The sequence below is a fragment of the Tamandua tetradactyla genome, chromosome 2, assembly GCF_023851605.1.
Source record: "Tamandua tetradactyla isolate mTamTet1 chromosome 2, mTamTet1.pri, whole genome shotgun sequence".
NCBI classification, from domain to species: domain Eukaryota; kingdom Metazoa; phylum Chordata; class Mammalia; order Pilosa; family Myrmecophagidae; genus Tamandua; species Tamandua tetradactyla.
The window spans coordinates 167,544,833-167,563,544 of record NC_135328.1 but is presented as its reverse complement, the minus strand read 5'-3'; the positions used below and the strand labels follow the sequence as shown (position 1 = coordinate 167,563,544).

At 35.8% G+C, this 18,712-nt stretch overlaps 2 protein-coding genes across 8 annotated transcripts in view; both read right to left on the bottom strand.

Annotated features, from left to right (window-relative positions):
* Window positions 1-617: 617 nt before the first annotated feature.
* Window positions 618-2,876, bottom strand: TMEM234 (transmembrane protein 234). Its single transcript, XM_077136397.1, is given in 2 exon segments — window positions 618-1,951; window positions 1,954-2,876. Coding segments are annotated over 2 exon segments (435 nt in total). The 5' UTR covers window positions 2,218-2,876; the 3' UTR covers window positions 618-1,780.
* Window positions 2,877-3,406: 530 nt separating this feature from the next.
* The window catches only part of IFT25 (intraflagellar transport 25), a 66,990-nt gene continuing 51,684 nt past the window's right edge, over window positions 3,407-18,712 (bottom strand). For 6 of the 7 annotated variants that reach the window (XM_077149574.1, XM_077149573.1, XM_077149576.1 and 3 more), the window contains 5 exons: window positions 11,182-11,288; window positions 10,263-10,361; window positions 9,505-9,573; window positions 6,611-6,654; window positions 3,407-3,616 (listed from right to left, as the gene is read on the bottom strand). In XM_077149574.1, coding sequence (XP_077005689.1) covers window positions 3,503-3,616; window positions 6,611-6,654; window positions 9,505-9,573; window positions 10,263-10,361; window positions 11,182-11,288 — 433 coding nt within the window. In that variant the 3' untranslated portion in view covers window positions 3,407-3,502. The remainder of the gene's footprint in view (window positions 3,617-6,610; window positions 6,655-9,504; window positions 9,574-10,262; window positions 10,362-11,181; window positions 11,289-18,712) is intronic. The other variant, XM_077149577.1, reaches the window with a different exon arrangement.

The following is an 18,712-nucleotide window of genomic DNA, read 5'->3' as shown; positions in this document are numbered from 1 at the left end:
TCCCACATTGCCAGGAAGGTCCATACCCCTGGGAGTCATGTCCCATGTAGAGGGGTAGGGTGGTAAGACTGCTCGTTGTGTTGGCTGGAGAGAGGCACCACATCTGAGCAACAAAAGAGGCTCTCTTGGGGGTGACTCTTAGGCCTAAATCCAGTGTTTCTTTTTTGTAAATATAAGAAATAGGTATGTATATTCTTATCCATTCCAATCTCAAACAAAAGATAGTAGACTATATAGTTTCTGTACTTTTCTTTTTCATTGATAATTTTCTAGAGATCACTCTACATTGGTTTGCAGGGATCTTCCTTATTCTTTTTTATGGCTGCTAATATTCTATTATAAGGGTATATTGACATTTGGGCAGTTTTAATTTTTTGCTATTATAAGCAATGGTGTAAACAATAATGTACCACATTATTTTCTCTTTTTGCCTGTGTAACTTTGGGACAAATTCTTAGTAGAGGAATTTCTGAGTCACAGGAAAAAATGGGTATGTAATTTTTCTAGACATTGCTGATTTCTCTTTCATATGGGTATATGCCTGTGTTAGTCAGGGTTCTCTAGAGAAATAGAACCAACAGGAGAGATCTGTAAACATGAGATTTATAAAGGTGTCTCACACAACCATGCGAATGTAACAGCCCAAAATCCGTAGGGCAGGCTGTGAAGCTGGAAGTTCCAATAAGGGTCTGGATGAACTCCACAGGAGAAGCTTGTTGGCTGAAGAAACAGTGAAAGAGTCTCTTCTCCCTTAAAGCCTTCAACTGATTGGATTATTTCCTTGTGCGAGACATGCCTTAGTTGATCACAGATGTAATATGCCACAGATGCAATCAACTGACTGATGACTTAACACATCAGCCTTCCAGTTTATCAACCAGCCAGGAAATATCCTTACAGCAATGGTCAGGCCAGTGCTTGCTTGACCATACAACTGGGCATCATCACTTGGCCAAGTTGGCACCAGAACCTAGCTATCACAATACCATTTCACATTCCCATCAGCAATGGGAATTCACCACTGTACTGTTAATAATAATAAAAACACGGCAATATCTAAGTGGCCAATATTATAAGAATGTTCATGAGTAATGACACATCTTCTTGATGGAGAATTGTATAGTACAGCCAAAGACATATTTACAGAGAATTTTTTTGTCTGTTTACCACAGATGTATTGAAGGCTACTACTCACTAGGTATTATGCTGTGTGCTGCAGTTGGGCAGTGCCAGGGCTCACAGTTGTCTACCCATTTGAAAGAGGCTGGGTATTTGAGGATTCTCACTCACTTCATGGGTGGGACAAGCAAGGTTGGTCAACAGTTCATCTCCCCTAACCTGCCACTTCTGGTGGACCTTCTTCCCCTCAATTCCACCCCTTCAGTCAGCCAAGTCACTCTGTGCCTTGGAGGCCTCCTGTTTGCATTTCTGGCTCAAAGACTGCAGGTGGAGTCTTGCAGTTCATGGAGCCCACTGCTGTGATGGCCCAGATCAGGCCATAGTAATGTGGGCCGCAATGAATGCTGGACCAGAAAGGTTGCTGAGGGTAAGGTGAAGTTTCTTGTGCTAAATCTCAGCAGCTGAACAGTATCTGAAGGTTACAAAACCCTTTCACTCAGATTCTCTTATTGTGATCCACGAGGTAGGTGTTATCCCCATATAAGATGAGGAAGCTTAGGTTCAGAGAGGGGAAGTGCTAGGTCCATTTGCTCACTGCCCTGCATGTCATGGCCTAGGAGCTTCCTGGAGTCAGCAGACCTGAAGGATGGACTCTTCTCACTCAAAGGGTAGTCAGTTGTCCCTGGGTCTTGCTCACTGAGCTTGTGATGCACAGTGTAATTCCTGTCACGGTGAGCACCATGACAGGTGTGACTGCTCGTTTTCCACCGATATATTCTCCAAGAATCTTCCTGACAATCAGTGTGAAGACCCAAGAGTTATACAATCAGCATGAATGGCCAGAGAGTTACACACGGGCACAGCTATTGATGTCAAGGTGAAGTAGTAAAGAAGGGAGCCACACTGGTTGAGGAGAAAAGGCCTCAGGTACTCAGTATTGTGGAAGAGAGTCTTCATCTCCTGTAGCAATTGCTGGGCCCAGGAGCGTTCATGAACCCATTGCAGGCCAGTGGAGGCCCGCTTCAGCAGCGGCTGAGTGCCACCCCACAGAGCAGCCACCAGCACCAGAGCCAGCACCTGCCCTAGAGATGCTGCCATGGCAATGCCTCTGCCTTCTACCAGAGAATTTTTATTAATGGGAAAAATGATCAAAATATAATATTAAGTGGGAAAAAAAAGTATCCAGGATTGTATGTATTGTTTACCAGAAGGCAAGGGTTAGCCTTAAATGACAAACTCTTAAGAGGTGTTACCTAATCTGTAAAAGCAAATCAAGGTAAAATTTGTTCAGGTCAAGGTCAAACTCAAAGGAAAAAAAATTTAAGAATTCTCTGTGAATTGGGTTGAAAGGTTGAAAGTCACAGTTTGTAGCAGGGTAGAGCTGCAAGCAAATGCAAAGATCACTTAGTCCGATCTCCTTATTTTATCAAGTGAACTGAGGTCCAGAGAGAGAAGGTGACTTGCTCAGGTTCTCTCTCTCACTAACTGCCACACAGTTAGTGTCAAAACCAAGATTAGAACAAAGAGCAATAGAAATAAGGCCAATAGCATGGTGTGTAAGAGCTCAGACTCTGGAGCCAGACGTAAGATTTGAATCCTGGCTCTCTACCACCTACTATGTGATAACTGTGTGACCCTGTGCAAATTACCTAACCTCTCTAAATTTGAATTTCCTATGTGGAAAATGAAAATAACAACAGTTGTTTATACATAGGGTTGTTGCAAGGCTCCAAAAAGATGATGCATGTAAAATGCTAACTGTGCTTGATACACAACAAGCAATCAATTTTTGTAGATATTAATGTTATTTATGAAATATGCCAAAAATGTAAAAAATGTCAATAATGGTTATCTCTGAGAAGAGTATGTGTTTCCTAATCCTTCTCCGAGGTCTTCAAATCAGAATAAAAAGAAAAAGTAAAACTACTTGTCCTGCAGAGCCCAGCTCAAATTCCATGACCTCAAAGAAACCTTCTTATAAGTAATGAACATAAAAGTTCTCTTTTGAACTTTTACCCTGTCTTCTGTCTTTATTGCTCACTTAGTCCTTTGCATCAGTCATTAAATAAATTAGAAAATTAATGTACCAAGACATGGATGGCACCATGTTGATGCTATGGGGATACAATGTATTATCAGTTAAATTTTTATGTATATCACTTCCTTAATTACACTGTATATTGAAGCAAGAGCTTCCTTATATTCTCCATGGTAGCTAGCACTGCAAACTGATGAAACCAGAATTCCTTTACACAAATACTGAAGAGAAAATAAAAACAGAAACAGATTGAATATAAATCCCTTTAATAAAGTATTTCAGTGATAACTTCATGTTTAAATAAATATATTGTTAAAATCATGAAGGAACACTTTATTAGACTCACTAAGAAAGATTTGAGACTGCTATTCCTTCTGCAGAAACGCTATGCACAGATGCAAAATGATCAAAGGCTGATACAATAATGAATCTCAAGTAAGTAGCATGGCCATCACGTGCCTGTAAGGGAAAAATCAATATAAATGCTTTTAGCAATCCTAGTTAACTGTCAACAAGAAGTTAGCAGAAGAAAGAGGTTTGATGCAAGAGTAATCATGTAAATACAAAACAATAAATAAAATATAATATTCAGAACAGAAGCCAGCCATTATAACAGTGCAGTTGTTTTGGTACATATCAGTTAAATATCAGCCTTCATTTGATTAAAAAATGGCAAAAAGAGCTAAAAATTGCCAACTGTCTTCCTAAAGTATTTTTCAGGATAAGAGGTTTCCTTTGGTTAATGATGCCCCAGAATATACTACCCTGATACATGGTTATTATTTTACATTTACATAATTTCTCTGGAAAGCAATTTAACATATGTACAAAGAGCCATATAAATATTTTTACCTTTGGAGCCAGTAATTTCATTATTGGAATTTAACCTTAGAAAATACTCAAAAAAGGTGATGGTGGTGGTAGTGGGAACATATGCATAAGATGTCCCCTATAGTATTACTAATGATGATGAGGGGGAAGGTAATTAGCTTAAATATATGTGAACAGGCAAATGCTATTTTAAAATTATTTAAGAGCATATGATATAATAGTAGGTAAAATAAAAAGATACAAAATTGTCCATTTATTATCACAAAGTAATGTATATGGTCAACAACTAAAGGATAAATACAATAAAAGCTTTGTGGCAGGGTAATAAAATTATGAGTGATTTCTAGCCTTTCATTCCCCCTTATTATTTTCCAAATTTTCTATAATGCTGTGCCCCTCTGTGATTACAGTGAGTCCTGAAACAAAATACCAAAGAAGGCAGAGGTTTACTAGATATCTCCATAGTCATAATCCACTAGGCAAAGGTAGAGAAAAATAAGAAGATAAAATTCAGTGTAGTCATTTGTCTGCTTTCTCTTTTCCTCATTGGCCTCCCTAGTCATTGGGCAAATTTTGATGATAGAGAAGGGAATTAATTTAAAAACTCCCTGCATCTCTATCCAGCAAAAGTGTCTATCAAAAATGAGAGCAGAATTAAGATATTTCTATACAAACAAAAGCTGAGGGAGTTCATCACCACTACAGTGGCCTTAGAAGAGCTCTAATGAGAGTTCTACAGGTTGAAAGAAAAGGACAACATACAGATTGGAGTGCCAAGAAGAAATAAAGATCTCTGGTGAAGGTAAAGATATAGGTAAATAAAAATGCCAATACTATTATATTTTTGGTTTGTAACTCTACTTTTTTACTCCTTACAGGATCTAAAAGGCAACTGTATAAAATGTAATGATAAATCAATGGTTTTAGACTCATCATGAATAAAAGTAATTTGTGCCAGAAACTACATAAAGGTGGGGGGAGAGACAAGTATAGGAACACAGTGTATATATACTATTGAAGTTAAGTTGGTATCAAAGCAAATTAGATTCTTATGGATTTAGGATGTTAAATTTAAGCTGCAGGGTAACCACAAAGAAAATATCAGATAATATGAAAGCTAATAGAGACAGAAAGTAAAGTATAGGTTATCAGGGGTAGGGGTCAGGGGCAATGGAAGTTAGTGCAAAATGAGTGTAGGGTTTCTGTTTGGGGTGAAGGGAAAGTTCTAATAATGGATAGTGGTGAGGGTACTGCAACATTGTAAATGTATTTAATCGCACTGAATGGTATGCTTGGGAGGGGTTAATATTGTACATATGGGAAAATATATGTTGTATATACGTAAAATTTTTAAAAAGGAAAGAAGGATAAACTAAAGAGATAATGATAATTAAATGCAGTACATAATGATACCAGGTAGGACCAAAGAAAGGAGAAAAGGCTCAAAAGGACATTACTGGAACATAAGAAAAATTAGAGTATAGAAGGTAAGCTTGGTAGCAATGTTAATTTTTTTGAACGTAACAACTGCACTTGATGTGATTACACAAGTGAATATCTTGTTCGTAGGAAACGTGTGGAAGTATTATGTGTGCAAGGAGTATGAAGTGGGCAACCTACTCTCAAATCTTCAGAAGATAGAGACATAGATTGTAGGGAGGAGAGCAGGAGAGAGAGGGAGGTAGAAAGAAAAGAAAAAAAGAGTGGGCAAGGGTGGCAAAATGTTAAAAATCGGTGAATCTGAGTATCTGGAGAGGGATATGTTAGAATTTCCTATATGGGGTTTGTATTATTTTTGTAATTATCCTGTATGCTTGCAATTATTTCAAAATAAAAAGTTAAAACAATTTTCTACTAATTAGCAAAAATTTTTTTAGGCACTGATTTCAAAGCAGCCTCTGGCAAGTTGTAAACAGAAACTTAATGAATAAGAGGTACTAACTTTCATCCTTATTTAGAGAAACCTTAATTAAACAAACACCACTACCTAAAAAAAAATCCACTTTTCAGTTGTTTTACTTTTTTTGTATTTGTTTAAAGCCACAGCCTAGCAAACTAGCAGGAACAGAGAAACTCTTGATGAAACAGCAACTTCCTTGTCAACAGGCATTCATTCCACTTGACAGGCAAAGCCCAATGGAATGTTGTCGGAAAATACTGGTTCTCTTTCCAACTCATCTCTCTGGCTTATTTGTTGCTGATCCTATGCTCCAGTTCCCCTTATCTGAATCTCCCTTGTCCTTTCACGCTTAAATTAATACCCAATTTTGGCATCTGTACCTTTTTTATTTCTATTCCAAAAGGCCTACAGAATTAAATGAAAGAAAGCAAAGCAAAGCAAATAAATAACCCCAAAATGAATGAACAAAATAAAAGAAAAAACAAACAAATGAATTGTTTTACCCTTGCTGCCACCCTCTCTATAAGGTATAAGAACCTCATTTATCAATGCTACATTTAGATTATAATCTTATTGAGAATAACATTTTCTTTGGGTTGATTATGTACAGAACCTACAATATGATGAGGGTGTTTATTTACTCTAGGGAAATAGGTTTAAAAATTTAAATACATAGCACTGGTTAAATATAATGTTTATCTCAACAGAATATATGTACTTACCATAATTTCTTCGTTTTGAAGCTGCCCCTCTGTATGAACGAGATCTAAAACACAAATTTAACAGAAATGAGTTAAGAGTTCAAAATACATGAGGACAGGGTGCATGGGTGGTTCAGTGGTTAGAATACTCACCTTCCATGTGGGAGACCCAGGTTTAATTTCCAGACCATGGCCCCCCCCCCCCAAAAAAAAGCCATGAGGACAGCTACTGAACTTTATGGTCAGTAAAACACGATATCTGATAAACTATACTGAAGACAGATTAAAAGGCTGATATAAAAATAGAGATATTTGATATAAAAAACTATTTCTGAGCTGTAAAATATCCCCAGCGAGTTATAATAAAGGGAATATAAAGTAAGGTAAGTACGGAATTGATAAAATATGAAAACCCCTTTTAAGGATCAAGCTACTAAAGTAATTGTAGGCTTCCAAGGAATCATCTGACCATGCCCAATGGCTGACGACTACAACTTAGTTTTTCACAGGGAATTCTCATCATAACACTGAATTATGAAGTGATCTTTTCAAGTATCTGAGTTTAATAAACCTTTACCTACATAATTTTATTTGGTCATGAATTAATCATAGCAAACATTCTTTTGGAAACATGGAATAATTAACATAACAATTATTATGACATTATTTAGAAATTCATTTTATTTGTACCAAAACATTTAATGTATTTAATTTTAAAGGCCACGTCCTATTAAAAGGGTCTGAGAAGTCGTAGGCTTTTATGCAATTTTGTTTCTGAACTCTTCTCTGAGGTTATGAAAGATGTAAACCCCTCCTGGACCTCTCGCTTCTTCTTCAATCCTGCTCCCTATAGTGTAAATATTTCTAATTCTCTAAACTATTCTTCCTGGAATTCTAAATATGCTTATATTTCCTTTTCTTGATTTATCCTTTTTCTACTGGCTTTATATTATGGTAGATGAAATTTTAGGTCTCTTAAACCAAAAGGCTTCTCCTCCTGTAATTTCTCTCTCTTCCCATTCTCTCAATTTTGAAATCGATACTTGATGGTTACATTAATATGACTATATAAATGGTATTTACTGCTGAACTGTTATAAATTATAATCACATTTTCTTTCTTATACAATTTCCCACTAGCAGTTAATAATAACTTCTTTTTTTCATTTGCTTAGTTTTTTTAATTATTAAAAATTTGAAAATCTCAAACATACATAAAAGATTTATCAAAATAACTTTGACATCATCTAGATTTTATAATGACTAGCATTTCACTAATTTGATTTATCCAATTATTTCTGCTGAAGTATTTTAATGCAAGCCTAGACCTCATGATATTTCAGCTCTGAATAACTGATATCCATTTCTAAAATATAAGGATATTTTCCTACATAATCATACCATTATTATACTAACATTAAAAATAATGCTTTAATATTATATAATGAGGTCCATGTGAAATAAATTTGAATTTCCCCAATTGTCCCCTAAAATGTCTTTTTATACTTGGTTTATTCAAATCAGAATTAAATTTCTTAATCTTGAACTGTTTCCTCTCCCCTACTTCTTTTTTTTCATGTTATTGACTTACCAAAGAGACCATGCCAGCTGTCCTATAGAATGTGCCATATTCTAGATTTTGTCATCTTGCCTCCTAATGATTTCATTTAATTTGTTCCTCTAGCCCCTACATTTCTTAGAGCAAAAGACTAGTTATATTCAGGGTTTGAGGCCTTCATCAAATGTTCAGTGAACTTTGGCTGTCTTTGGTTACTTATGAATAAATCACCAGAAAGCTGTGTATGAGCCATGCTTGTTGACTGGTGGACTTCAACAGGGTGATAAAAGAGTCAGCCTTTGTCAGAATCCATAGAGCTTTTACCTGGGGCCAGTAAGTTTCTCCAAAAGTGACTCCTCCAATCACCGGGTTAGGGTTATACTCTTGGCCATGTCATTAATAGCAGACTACAGGAAGGAGACCAGAATTTCCTGCTATTCAACATGTAGGCTTTCACTTAAACCCTCTGTTTTCAACCTCACACCTCACCCATTCTCTCTACTCTGCCTGGTCTTCCTGAGTTCTGAGCCTCAACATCCAGCGTTTCTAGTCTTCTCTTGGGGGTGGAGGTGGGTGTTCATGGGAGGAAGGAGAACAGTCACCTGGCTTTGTGAAGTAGGAGAAGGTACCCAGAGTCCAACTGCTCTGTATATAGATGCTCAACTAATCACCCTTGTTTTCTGACCTAGGTCTCACTCACACTTTTTATGGTACCTGTTGCCTTCCAGTTCTGGACTTTCCTGGGGGTTCTATGGGGCACTGATATTCTCCTTGGCAGGCAACTTAAGTTATAACCTACTTCGATCAGCTCCAGAAGCTATCACTCCTCCATTTGCTTTCCCTCTTCCTTAACATATATTGATCTCTCACATTTGCTTAAGTCTTCTGGATGTTTGTTTTTTGTCTTTGTAGGTTTTGACTCTTTTCATTCCCTTACTAATGTTTTCTTGGTATTTTAGGAGGGAAAGGAGATAAACATATGAAGGGAATTTGCTGTGTTTAACTGGAAGCTATTGAGTTTACTGATTATAAATTTAAGTAGCAATCAGGAAGGGAGGGAAGAGGCTGAGAAACTACTTATTGTTTGTCTACCATAGGCCAGATGTTATGTTCACAAAAACTTTAAATGGTAACTGTCATTCTCATTTTTCATATGAGGTTTTTGAAACTCAGAAAAATTAAGCAAAGGGGCAGTCTTGTATTCAAACCTGGGTTTTTCTAGGTCCTAAAGGTGTCTGTAACAAGTATCTTACAAGTCATCTTTTGTCACCCACAAGGCTATATTAGAAATATAGAGTCAAAGAACAAATTCTCTACACCCTCATTCTCAGAACAATGCTGGTACAACAAACACATACCTCTTTCAACCCAGTGTTCAAAATCAACGGGCTCTTTAGATGTGCTCTTTTCAATCCTCAAGGTCTGCACTGATATTGTAAATAAACACAATGAATAAAATGTTAGTTATCTACTGGATTCAATGTTGCTGTTCCTATATTATTCCTTCTTTCCTTTGCCTGAGACTGTCATGCACTGGTGGGACTGTACAGAATACTGGAGTCAGGAACACTGCGTTCTAGAAATTACTCATCCTGTGCTTTTCCAAAAGTTCTCTGGTCAAATGCAGTCTTGTGTAATTATAGTGTAAATTAAAACAAATGTTTGCAACCATATAATACAGAGCTAACATAGCTTTTTTGAATTTGCTATCATCTAATTTTTTTTGTATACTGACAACAACAACAACAACAACAAATAATAATAATAATAATAATAATAATAATAATAATAATAATAATAATAATAATGAAGCAGTAATTCTAGGTTATAAACATTTATGGAAAGCCTTCTATGAGCCAGGCATATTTATGTATTCACTATTGACAACAATCTCATAAGAGAGGCATTATTAATCTACTTTACCAATGAGGAAACAGGCTTAGAGAAGTCAGCAATGATATAGAGGCAGAATTGGAATTCAAACTTCAGGTCTGTTTGACTCCAAAACCTCCACAACTAATGACAGAAGAGAGATTTACCAGGAACGCAGCCATCTTCCTTGTGCACTGTTATTTCCCCAATGCCCCCACCACCCCAGATCCATCCTCGCCCTCACCCTCTGTTCTGCTCTGTGCCCTGGGAGAACTTCCGTGGACTGCATCACCTGGACTCACTTGTCTGCTGGCTTCTGGATGGATTTGGTCAGTGGGAGGTGCTGGGGGTGCAATTGTAGAAAAGTGGGAAATGGGGCTTCATTTTCTCTACTCCCTCCCTTCATCAGAGGCATGTCTCTGACAGCGTTTTTGTCCCTTTGTTATTACTGCTCCTGCTGGCAGGCACTACTGCACAGGCTCCAGCTCTCCCTGAGTTACAGTAATACTATTTTCTTCCCTTGTCCCAGAGGAGATAACGGCTTCCCGCTGTAGCCAGTTTCTCAGTGCCTCATCATTTCTCCTTTGTTCCCTTAACCAAAACCATAATTTTATAATTGGTCCCACCATTAAAGTTTTCTTATTTGAACCATCTGGGATATATGCTGTTTCCTGCCAGGACTTTGATTAAGTCTACCATTAAATAAACATAAGATAGGATTACAATGCTATTCTAATGGAAGAGTCTCCTGCTAAGTACCTTAGAAAATGCCATTAGTAACAGAAGAATAAAAACTATCCAATATGAATAATCAGGATTATCAGATTTTCGGCAAAAACTTGACAGAAAACCCCAAGCCAAATGAGTCTGGAATGAAGTGTTCTGGCAAGCTGGCTTCTTAATGTTCATGATAGGGTTTTACCAAAGACTTGCACATGGTAAATTGTATGGAAATTATTAAGTGCTTTGGAAGGGTTTCAAATTTGCAGTTTCAGAGAGGCTAATTGCGCAGTTACTCTATACTCCACACTCCCTTCACTCCAACAACAAAACTGGTGTTCTACACCATAAAGAAAATGTAGTGTTTTGCCACAACTTTACATATGTGCTATCTACTATAGAAGAATTAAAGGATGGTCAAAATTAATGTATGATTTGCTTACCAAAGTAACTTTGGATTACAAGTCTCTCAATCCTTACATGTTTGTGAAAACAAAGAATGAACTCCTGGGGAAACATTCCTGTGGTGGTCCAAAATGTTTCTGGGTTCCTATTGTCAGTTTTAAAGAAAAAAAAGTAAGGGATAGCCAAAAAAAAATCGTTTAATCATAAAATTCTAATGAATAAGTATTTTTTTTTAAATAAATAACCACTGGATTCTTACAATACCTTTCTAACTGTTCATTCTGCCTGTAATTATTCCCCAACTTCAATAATTCTTTACACAGAAACATAGAATTGATGTCACTCCTGTTTAAAAGCCATTAATGGCCCCTCATAAAACTAAACTTGTATGGCCTTTTCAACCCAGCACAATCTGGTCCTGTCATTAAAGAATATCATCTCCCATCAATGCAGTCACATTGAGCCACTTAAAATTCTGCAAACACGTCACGCAGATCAAGGCTCTGTGCCTTAGTGCATGCAATTCTCCTGACCTGAAAAGCAAAAGTTTGTTCACTTTTTGGTCCCACCTCTCCAACCCCAACAAATCAGAATCACTTCCTCCCTCTTTTGCACTTGCCTCACACTCAGCACCTGGTCTAACAATGGTACTTATCTCTTACGTTTTTATGGCTTTTCTAGGTGCTGAGCTCTTTGAGCCCAGCTACTTTCTCTTACTCTTTTTTATTTCTTAAAAAAATTATTTTCATTAGAGAAGTTTACAGAAAAAATCATGCATAAAATATATATATCACCCTATTATTAACACCTTGCATTCGTGAGGTATATTTGCTACAAACTGATAAAAGAACATTTTTATAATTGTACTATTAAATATAGGCCATGGTTTACATTCACGTTCATTGTTGTTGCAGTCCTATTTTTTAAATTTTTATTCTTGTAACATACATACAACCTAAAATTTCCGCTTTTAACCATATCCAAATATATAATTCAATACCATTAATTACATTAACAATGCTACCATCACTACCATCCATTACCAAATCTTTTCCATCACCCTCTCTTACTCACTTTCGTATCTCCAGCAACTAGCAAGATGCCTAATCCATAGCAGATGCATGATAGAATTTGTTGAAAAAAAAAGTTACAATATGCATTCAGTTTTATGTCCTAGAGAAATACATAATATAGCATATAGTATATATAGCATTGACTACAGAAATAGTCACTTCTATTTTAACCACATAAGCTTTCTTCTGACCTTTTTTGGAAGTAAAATTTATCTACAGTAAAATTTACCTTAAGGATACAATTCAATTAATTTTGATAAATGTATGTCTGATACTCCTTTTATCTACGATATGGACAGATGCATAAAATATATGGATTAAAAATAAATAAATAATAAGGGGAACAAGTGTTAAAATAAATTTAGTAGGCTGAAATGCTAATGATCAATGAAAGGGAGTGGTAAGGGGTATAGAAAAAAATAGGGGAAACAAAGGCTAAAATATATTGGGCAGATAGAAATAGCAGTCAATGAGGAGAGGTAAGGGGTACAGTATGTATGAGCTTTTTCTTTTCTCTTTTTATTTCTTTTTCTGAATTGATACAAGTATTCTAAGAAATGATCATGGTGATGAATATATACCTATGTGATGATATTGTGAGTTATTGATTATAATCCAAGAATGGAATGATCATACAGTAAGAATGTTCGTGTTTGCATCTTGTTATATGCAAAATTGTTTACATTATGTTATAAATGTAAACACTCATGTAATCAATACCCCAGAGTATCCAATACCCTAATCAAAATATACAGCATTTCCATCACCCAAGAACCTTCCCTTGTTTCCCTTTCCAGACAATTCTTACCTCTCTTAGGCAACCATTGCTCTGATTTTTCTCTAACTAACAAAAGAATGATTTTGTCTGCTTTTGAACTTCAAATAAATGGGATCACTTAGTATGTATTCATGTCTGCTTCTTTTAGTGAATATTTTTAACATTGATTCATGTTGCTTTCTTGTACCAGCAATTCAATTTTTATTGCTGTATGACTGTATGACTATGCCACAATTTGTTTATTCATTCTCTTGTTGATATTTGGGTTGCTTCCAGTTTTTACTATTAGAAATAAGCTGCTATAAACATTCTCATGCAAGACTTTTAGTGGGCATATTTTCACTCCTCTTGGGTAATTACCCAGGAATGGGTCTGAAAGGTCATAGGGCAGGGATATGTTTAACTTCATAAGAAATTGTCAATCAGATTTCCGAAAGCACTTTAAACTGCTACCAGCAATGTAAGAGAGTTCCTGTAGCTCCACATCCTTTCCAACATATACTGCTGTTGATATTATTTCATTTTAACTATTCTAGTGGGTGAGAAGTGGTGTTCTACTATGGTTTTAATATGCACATCCTTGATAACTAATGATGCTGAACACTTTTTTGCATGCTTTATTTGCCATTTATACATCTTCTTTTATGAAGTATCCGTTAAGTATTTTCACGTCTTTTTATTAAGCTATTTGTATTTTTAATATATATTTGTAGGAATCCTTCATAAGATGTATGTATTATGAATATTTTCTCCCCCTTTATGGTTTGCTTTTCATTTCCTTAATTGTGTCTTTCAATGAGCAGAAGTTTTAATTTTTGATGAAGTCAATTTTATTACTCTATTCTTTTATGCTTGGTGATTCATGTGTCTTCCTTGAGAAATCTTTGCCTACTCCAATATCACAAAGATACTTTATTAAGTTTTCCTCTAGAAGCTTAATCTTTTTAGCTTTGAGTTGATGTCCATGATCCATCTTGAAATAATTTTTCTTCCCAGTATGAGGAAGGGGTCAAAGCTAATTGTTAACCATATGTTTATTCAGTTGCTTGCGCACCATTTGTTAAAAAAGACTTTTCTCTTTGATTTGTCTTGGTGTCTCGGTCTAAAATGAATTGACTACAGATATATGTTAGATCTATTTCTGTTCTATTTTATTCCATTGATTTATTTCTATATTATTAGTCCTTTGTTGAAAATTAATGTACCTAATCTGCATGAGTCTATTTCTGGGCTCTTTATTCTGTTCCACTGATCTTTGTAGAGCCATCTTTAGAAAATATCAACAGATTTTGATAACTGCATATTTACTGTAGGTCTTGAAATCAGATAATATAAAATCCAATTTCCTTCTTCTCAAGATTATTTTGGCTAGTCTAAGTCCTTTGGATTTCCATATACATTTAAGAATAAAAGGATTAATTTCTAAGAAAAAAACAATTGACATTCTGATTGGGATTACATTGACTCTACAGGTAAGTTTAGGAAGAATCTGACATTTTCATAATACTGAGTTTTCCAATCATGAATGTGGTATACTCTTCATTTATTTAGTTCTTAATTTCTCTCTGCAATGTTTTTATAGTTTTCAGTGAAAGGTCTTCCATGACTTGTTAAATTTATTTCTAAATAATTTATATTTTTTATGCTATTATAGATGAAAATTTTTAAAACTTCATTTTCCAATTGTTTCATGGTATTATACAAAAATCCAGTTGATTATGGTATATTGTCCTTGCTGTACTCACTTATTAGCTCACGATTTTTGTAGATTCCTTAGGGTTCTCCATGTAAATACTCAAATAACATGATGAATAAAAAGTTTTTTTTTCACTCCAATCTTCATGAATTTTATGCCTTTTCTTCTTTTATGGCACTGGTAAGATCTCCAGGACCATGTTGAATAGACATGGTAAAAGCAAACATCCTTGCTGTGTATAATCTTAGGTGGAAAAAAATTTTATTTCACCATTAAATATCATGATAGCTGAAGGTTTTATGTAGATGACCTTTATCAGATTGAGGAAGTTCCCTTCTATTTTTAGTTTGCTGAGAATTGTAATTGAGGATGGATACTGAATTTTCTCAAATGATTTTTCTATATCTAAGGAGATAATAATATGATTTTTCTCCCTTTTTAAGCTGTTAATATGGCAAGGCACACTTAACCTTGTATTCCTGGGATAATATGGTCAATTCACTAAATAAGTATCCCTGAGATTAACTGTATTTGCAGGATTTCAATTTGCTAATGTTGTGTTTAGGCTTCTTCCATCCATGTTCATAAGGGATATTAGTCTTTAATTTTCCTTTCTTATAAGGTCTTTGTTAAGTTTGGAATTGGGGTTATGTTGACCTCATAAAATAATTGAGGAAATATTTCCAACTACTCTGATTTTGAAAGAGTTTGTGAAAACTTGGTATTATTTCCTTTCTAAAGATTTGATAGACTCCATGGCCTCCAGATTGATTCCTGGACCAGATGGGTCCTGGAGTGCTGGGGGGCCAGCCCTCCCAGGGAATTGGCTGGTTCCATCTCCTTATCCCATGTTGTTGATGGCCCCTTTCAAAATGAGGAGTGTGGTAGTTAGGTTCAGGTGTCAACTTGGCCAGGTAAAGGTGCCTAATTCTACTGCTGTGGACATGAGCCAATGGCATGTGAACCTCATCTGTTGCTGATTACATCTGCAGTCGGCTAGGAGGCGTGCCTGCTGCAATGAATGATGTTTGATTTAAGTGGCTGGAAGCTTAAATGAGAGAGGTGAACACAGCACAGCCCAGGCAGCTTAACATACCTCATCTCAGCACTCATACCTCAGCCCAGGTCTTTGGAGATACAGAAAGGAATCACCCTGGGGGAAGTTGCTGGAACCCAGAGGCCTGGAGAGAATGCCAGCAGAGATTGCCCTGTACCTTCCCATGTAAGAAAAGAACCTCACCATCAGGAGATAGAAATAGGGTGAGATATTGGGTAATTGGAGCTGAAGGGATACAGATTGTCAACAGGACTGAATATAAAAACTCAGAAATGGACAGCACAATACTACGTAACTGCATGTGATTATATTAATACACTGAATGAAGCTGCATGTGAGAATGATAGAGGGAGGAGGGCTGGGGACATAAATGAAATCAGAAAGAAAGATAGATGGTAAAGATCGAGATGGTATAATCTAGGAATGCCTAGAGTGTATAATAATAGTGAAATTTTTACTATTTTAAAATACAAATTTTAAAAATGTTTTTGCATGAGGAAGAACAAAAGAATGTCATTATTGCAGGGTGCTGAAAATAGATGATAATTAATACTTTAAATGTCACCTTATGTGTGAGACTAAAGCAAAAAATGTTTATTTGTTGCAAAATTTATATTTTAACTAGAGCATTTCCTAATTTAACTCATGTAGATAGTTTGATTGAATGTCATAAGTACTTGGAATCTCAGGTAAGAAATGAGATTTTGTTGGTTTGTCCAAAGTGATCCCCCGATGAATCCCAGAGTGATTTGATCAGTGACTGGAAAAGTATTTGCAAGCCCCCTTCGGGGAATGGTGAGAGTGGGGAGAAATTCAACTTCCCCAAGTTGAATTCTTGATATTCTCACAAGCAGTGTGGACAACCAAAGCTATAGGCTGAGCCCCCAGTCTTGGGGTTTGTTCATATGAAACTTAACCCCACAAAGGATAGGTCAAGTCTACTTAAAATTTAGGCCTAAGAGTCACCCCCAAGAGAGCCTCTTTTGTGGCTCAGATGTGGCCTCTCTCTCCAGCCAACATGACGAGCAGTCTCACCACCCTCCCTCTCTCTGCATGGGACATGACTCCCAGGGGTATGGACCTTCCTAGCAACGTGGGACAGAGATCCTGGAATGAGCTGAGACTCAGCATCAAGGGACTGAGAAAAACCCTATAATGAGCTGAGAATTAACATCAAGGGATTGAGAGAACCTTCTCGACCAAAGGGGGAAGAGTGAAATGAGACTAAGTGTCAATGGCTGAGAGATTCCAAACAGAGTTGAGAGGTTATCCTGGAGGTTATTCTTATGCATTAAGTAGATATCACCTTGTTGTTCAAAATGTAGCGGAGAGGCTGGAGGGAACTGCCTGAAAATGTAGAGTTGTGTTCCAGTAGCCATGTTTCTTGATGATGATTGAATAATGATATAGCTTTCACAATGAGACTCTGTGAATGTGAAAACCTTGTGTCTGATGCTCCTTTTAGCTACTATATCAACAGAAGAGTAGAACATATGGAATAAAAATAAATAATAGGGGGAACAAATGTTAAAATAAATTTAGTTTGAAATGCTAGTGGTAAATGAAAGCGAGGGGTAAGGGGTATGGTATGTATATCTTTTTTTTCTGTTATCGTTTTATTTCTTTTTATGTTGTCTTTTTATTTCTTTTTCTAAATCAATGCAAATGTTCTAAGAAATGATGAATATGCAACTGTGTGATGATATTAAGAATTACTGATTGTATATGTAGAATGGAATGATATCTTAATGTTTGTTTGTTAATTTTTTTAATTAATAAAAAAAGTTAAAAAAAAAAAAAAAGAAAAGAACCTCAGCTGAAAGTTGGCTGCCTTTCCTCTAAAGAACTATACATTTTTAACTAAATAAATCCCCTTTTATTAAAAGCCAATCCATCTCTGGTGCATTACATTCCAGCAGCTAGCAAACTAGAACAAGGGGGTTGGAGTGGACATGGCCCAATTGCCCTGAAGAGTGGGAGAGGGATCAGGAGTGGTGGGGTGGTGAAGTTATGCAGAGAGGGGTGGGTTTAGCAAATGAATACGACTGCTTAATCATTATACTGATGTTTCTTTTAGCCTCTAGTACCTTAGAGTAGCTAGAAGTGAAAACCTAGGATTGTGGAATTGTGGCCCATACCGGACTCTGGAATCTGTTCTGCAACTGATTGATGTGATGTACTTTGAAATTTATTGCTTTTATGTATATATGTTATTTAAAGAGAAGAAGGAGTATAACAGAGAAGATAGGATTTAACAAATGAGTATGACTGCTGAATCATTATATTGATATTTCTGTTGGTCTCCAGTATCTTGGAACAGCTAGAAGACAAAACAAAATATCGTGGAACTGTAATCCATATTAAATTTTAAAATCTGTTCCATAAGTACTTGTTAAAATGTACTTGGAAATCTAGTGCTTTATTAGTATATATGTTATATTTCACAATTTTAAAACAATTAATTAAAAAAGATTTGATAGAACTCAATTTCCTTATAGATAAAAGACTATTCAGATGTTCTATTTCATCTTTTCATTTGTATAGTTTGTTTTTTTCAAAGAATCTGCCGATTTCATCTAGGGTGTCAAATTTATTAGCTTAAATTTGTTCTTATTGACTTATTATTCTTTCAGAATCTGCAGTGATATTGCTTCTTTCATTCCTGGTACTGATAATTTATATTTCATCCATTTGTTTTTCTTGGTCAGTCTTGCTAGATGTTTAATATTTTCATTAATCATTTCAAACAATCAACTTTGGGCTTTATTCATTTTCTCTAATGACTGTAAATTTTTGACATCACAGATTTTTGCTCACATTCATTATTTATATTCTTCCCTCTTTGGATTTAATTCACTCTTCTTTTTCTAGTTTCTTAAAGTAGAAATTTAGATTATGCAAAAACCTCCCAACAAAGAAAAGTCCAGGATCACACAGCTTCACTGGCAAATTTTACCAAACATTC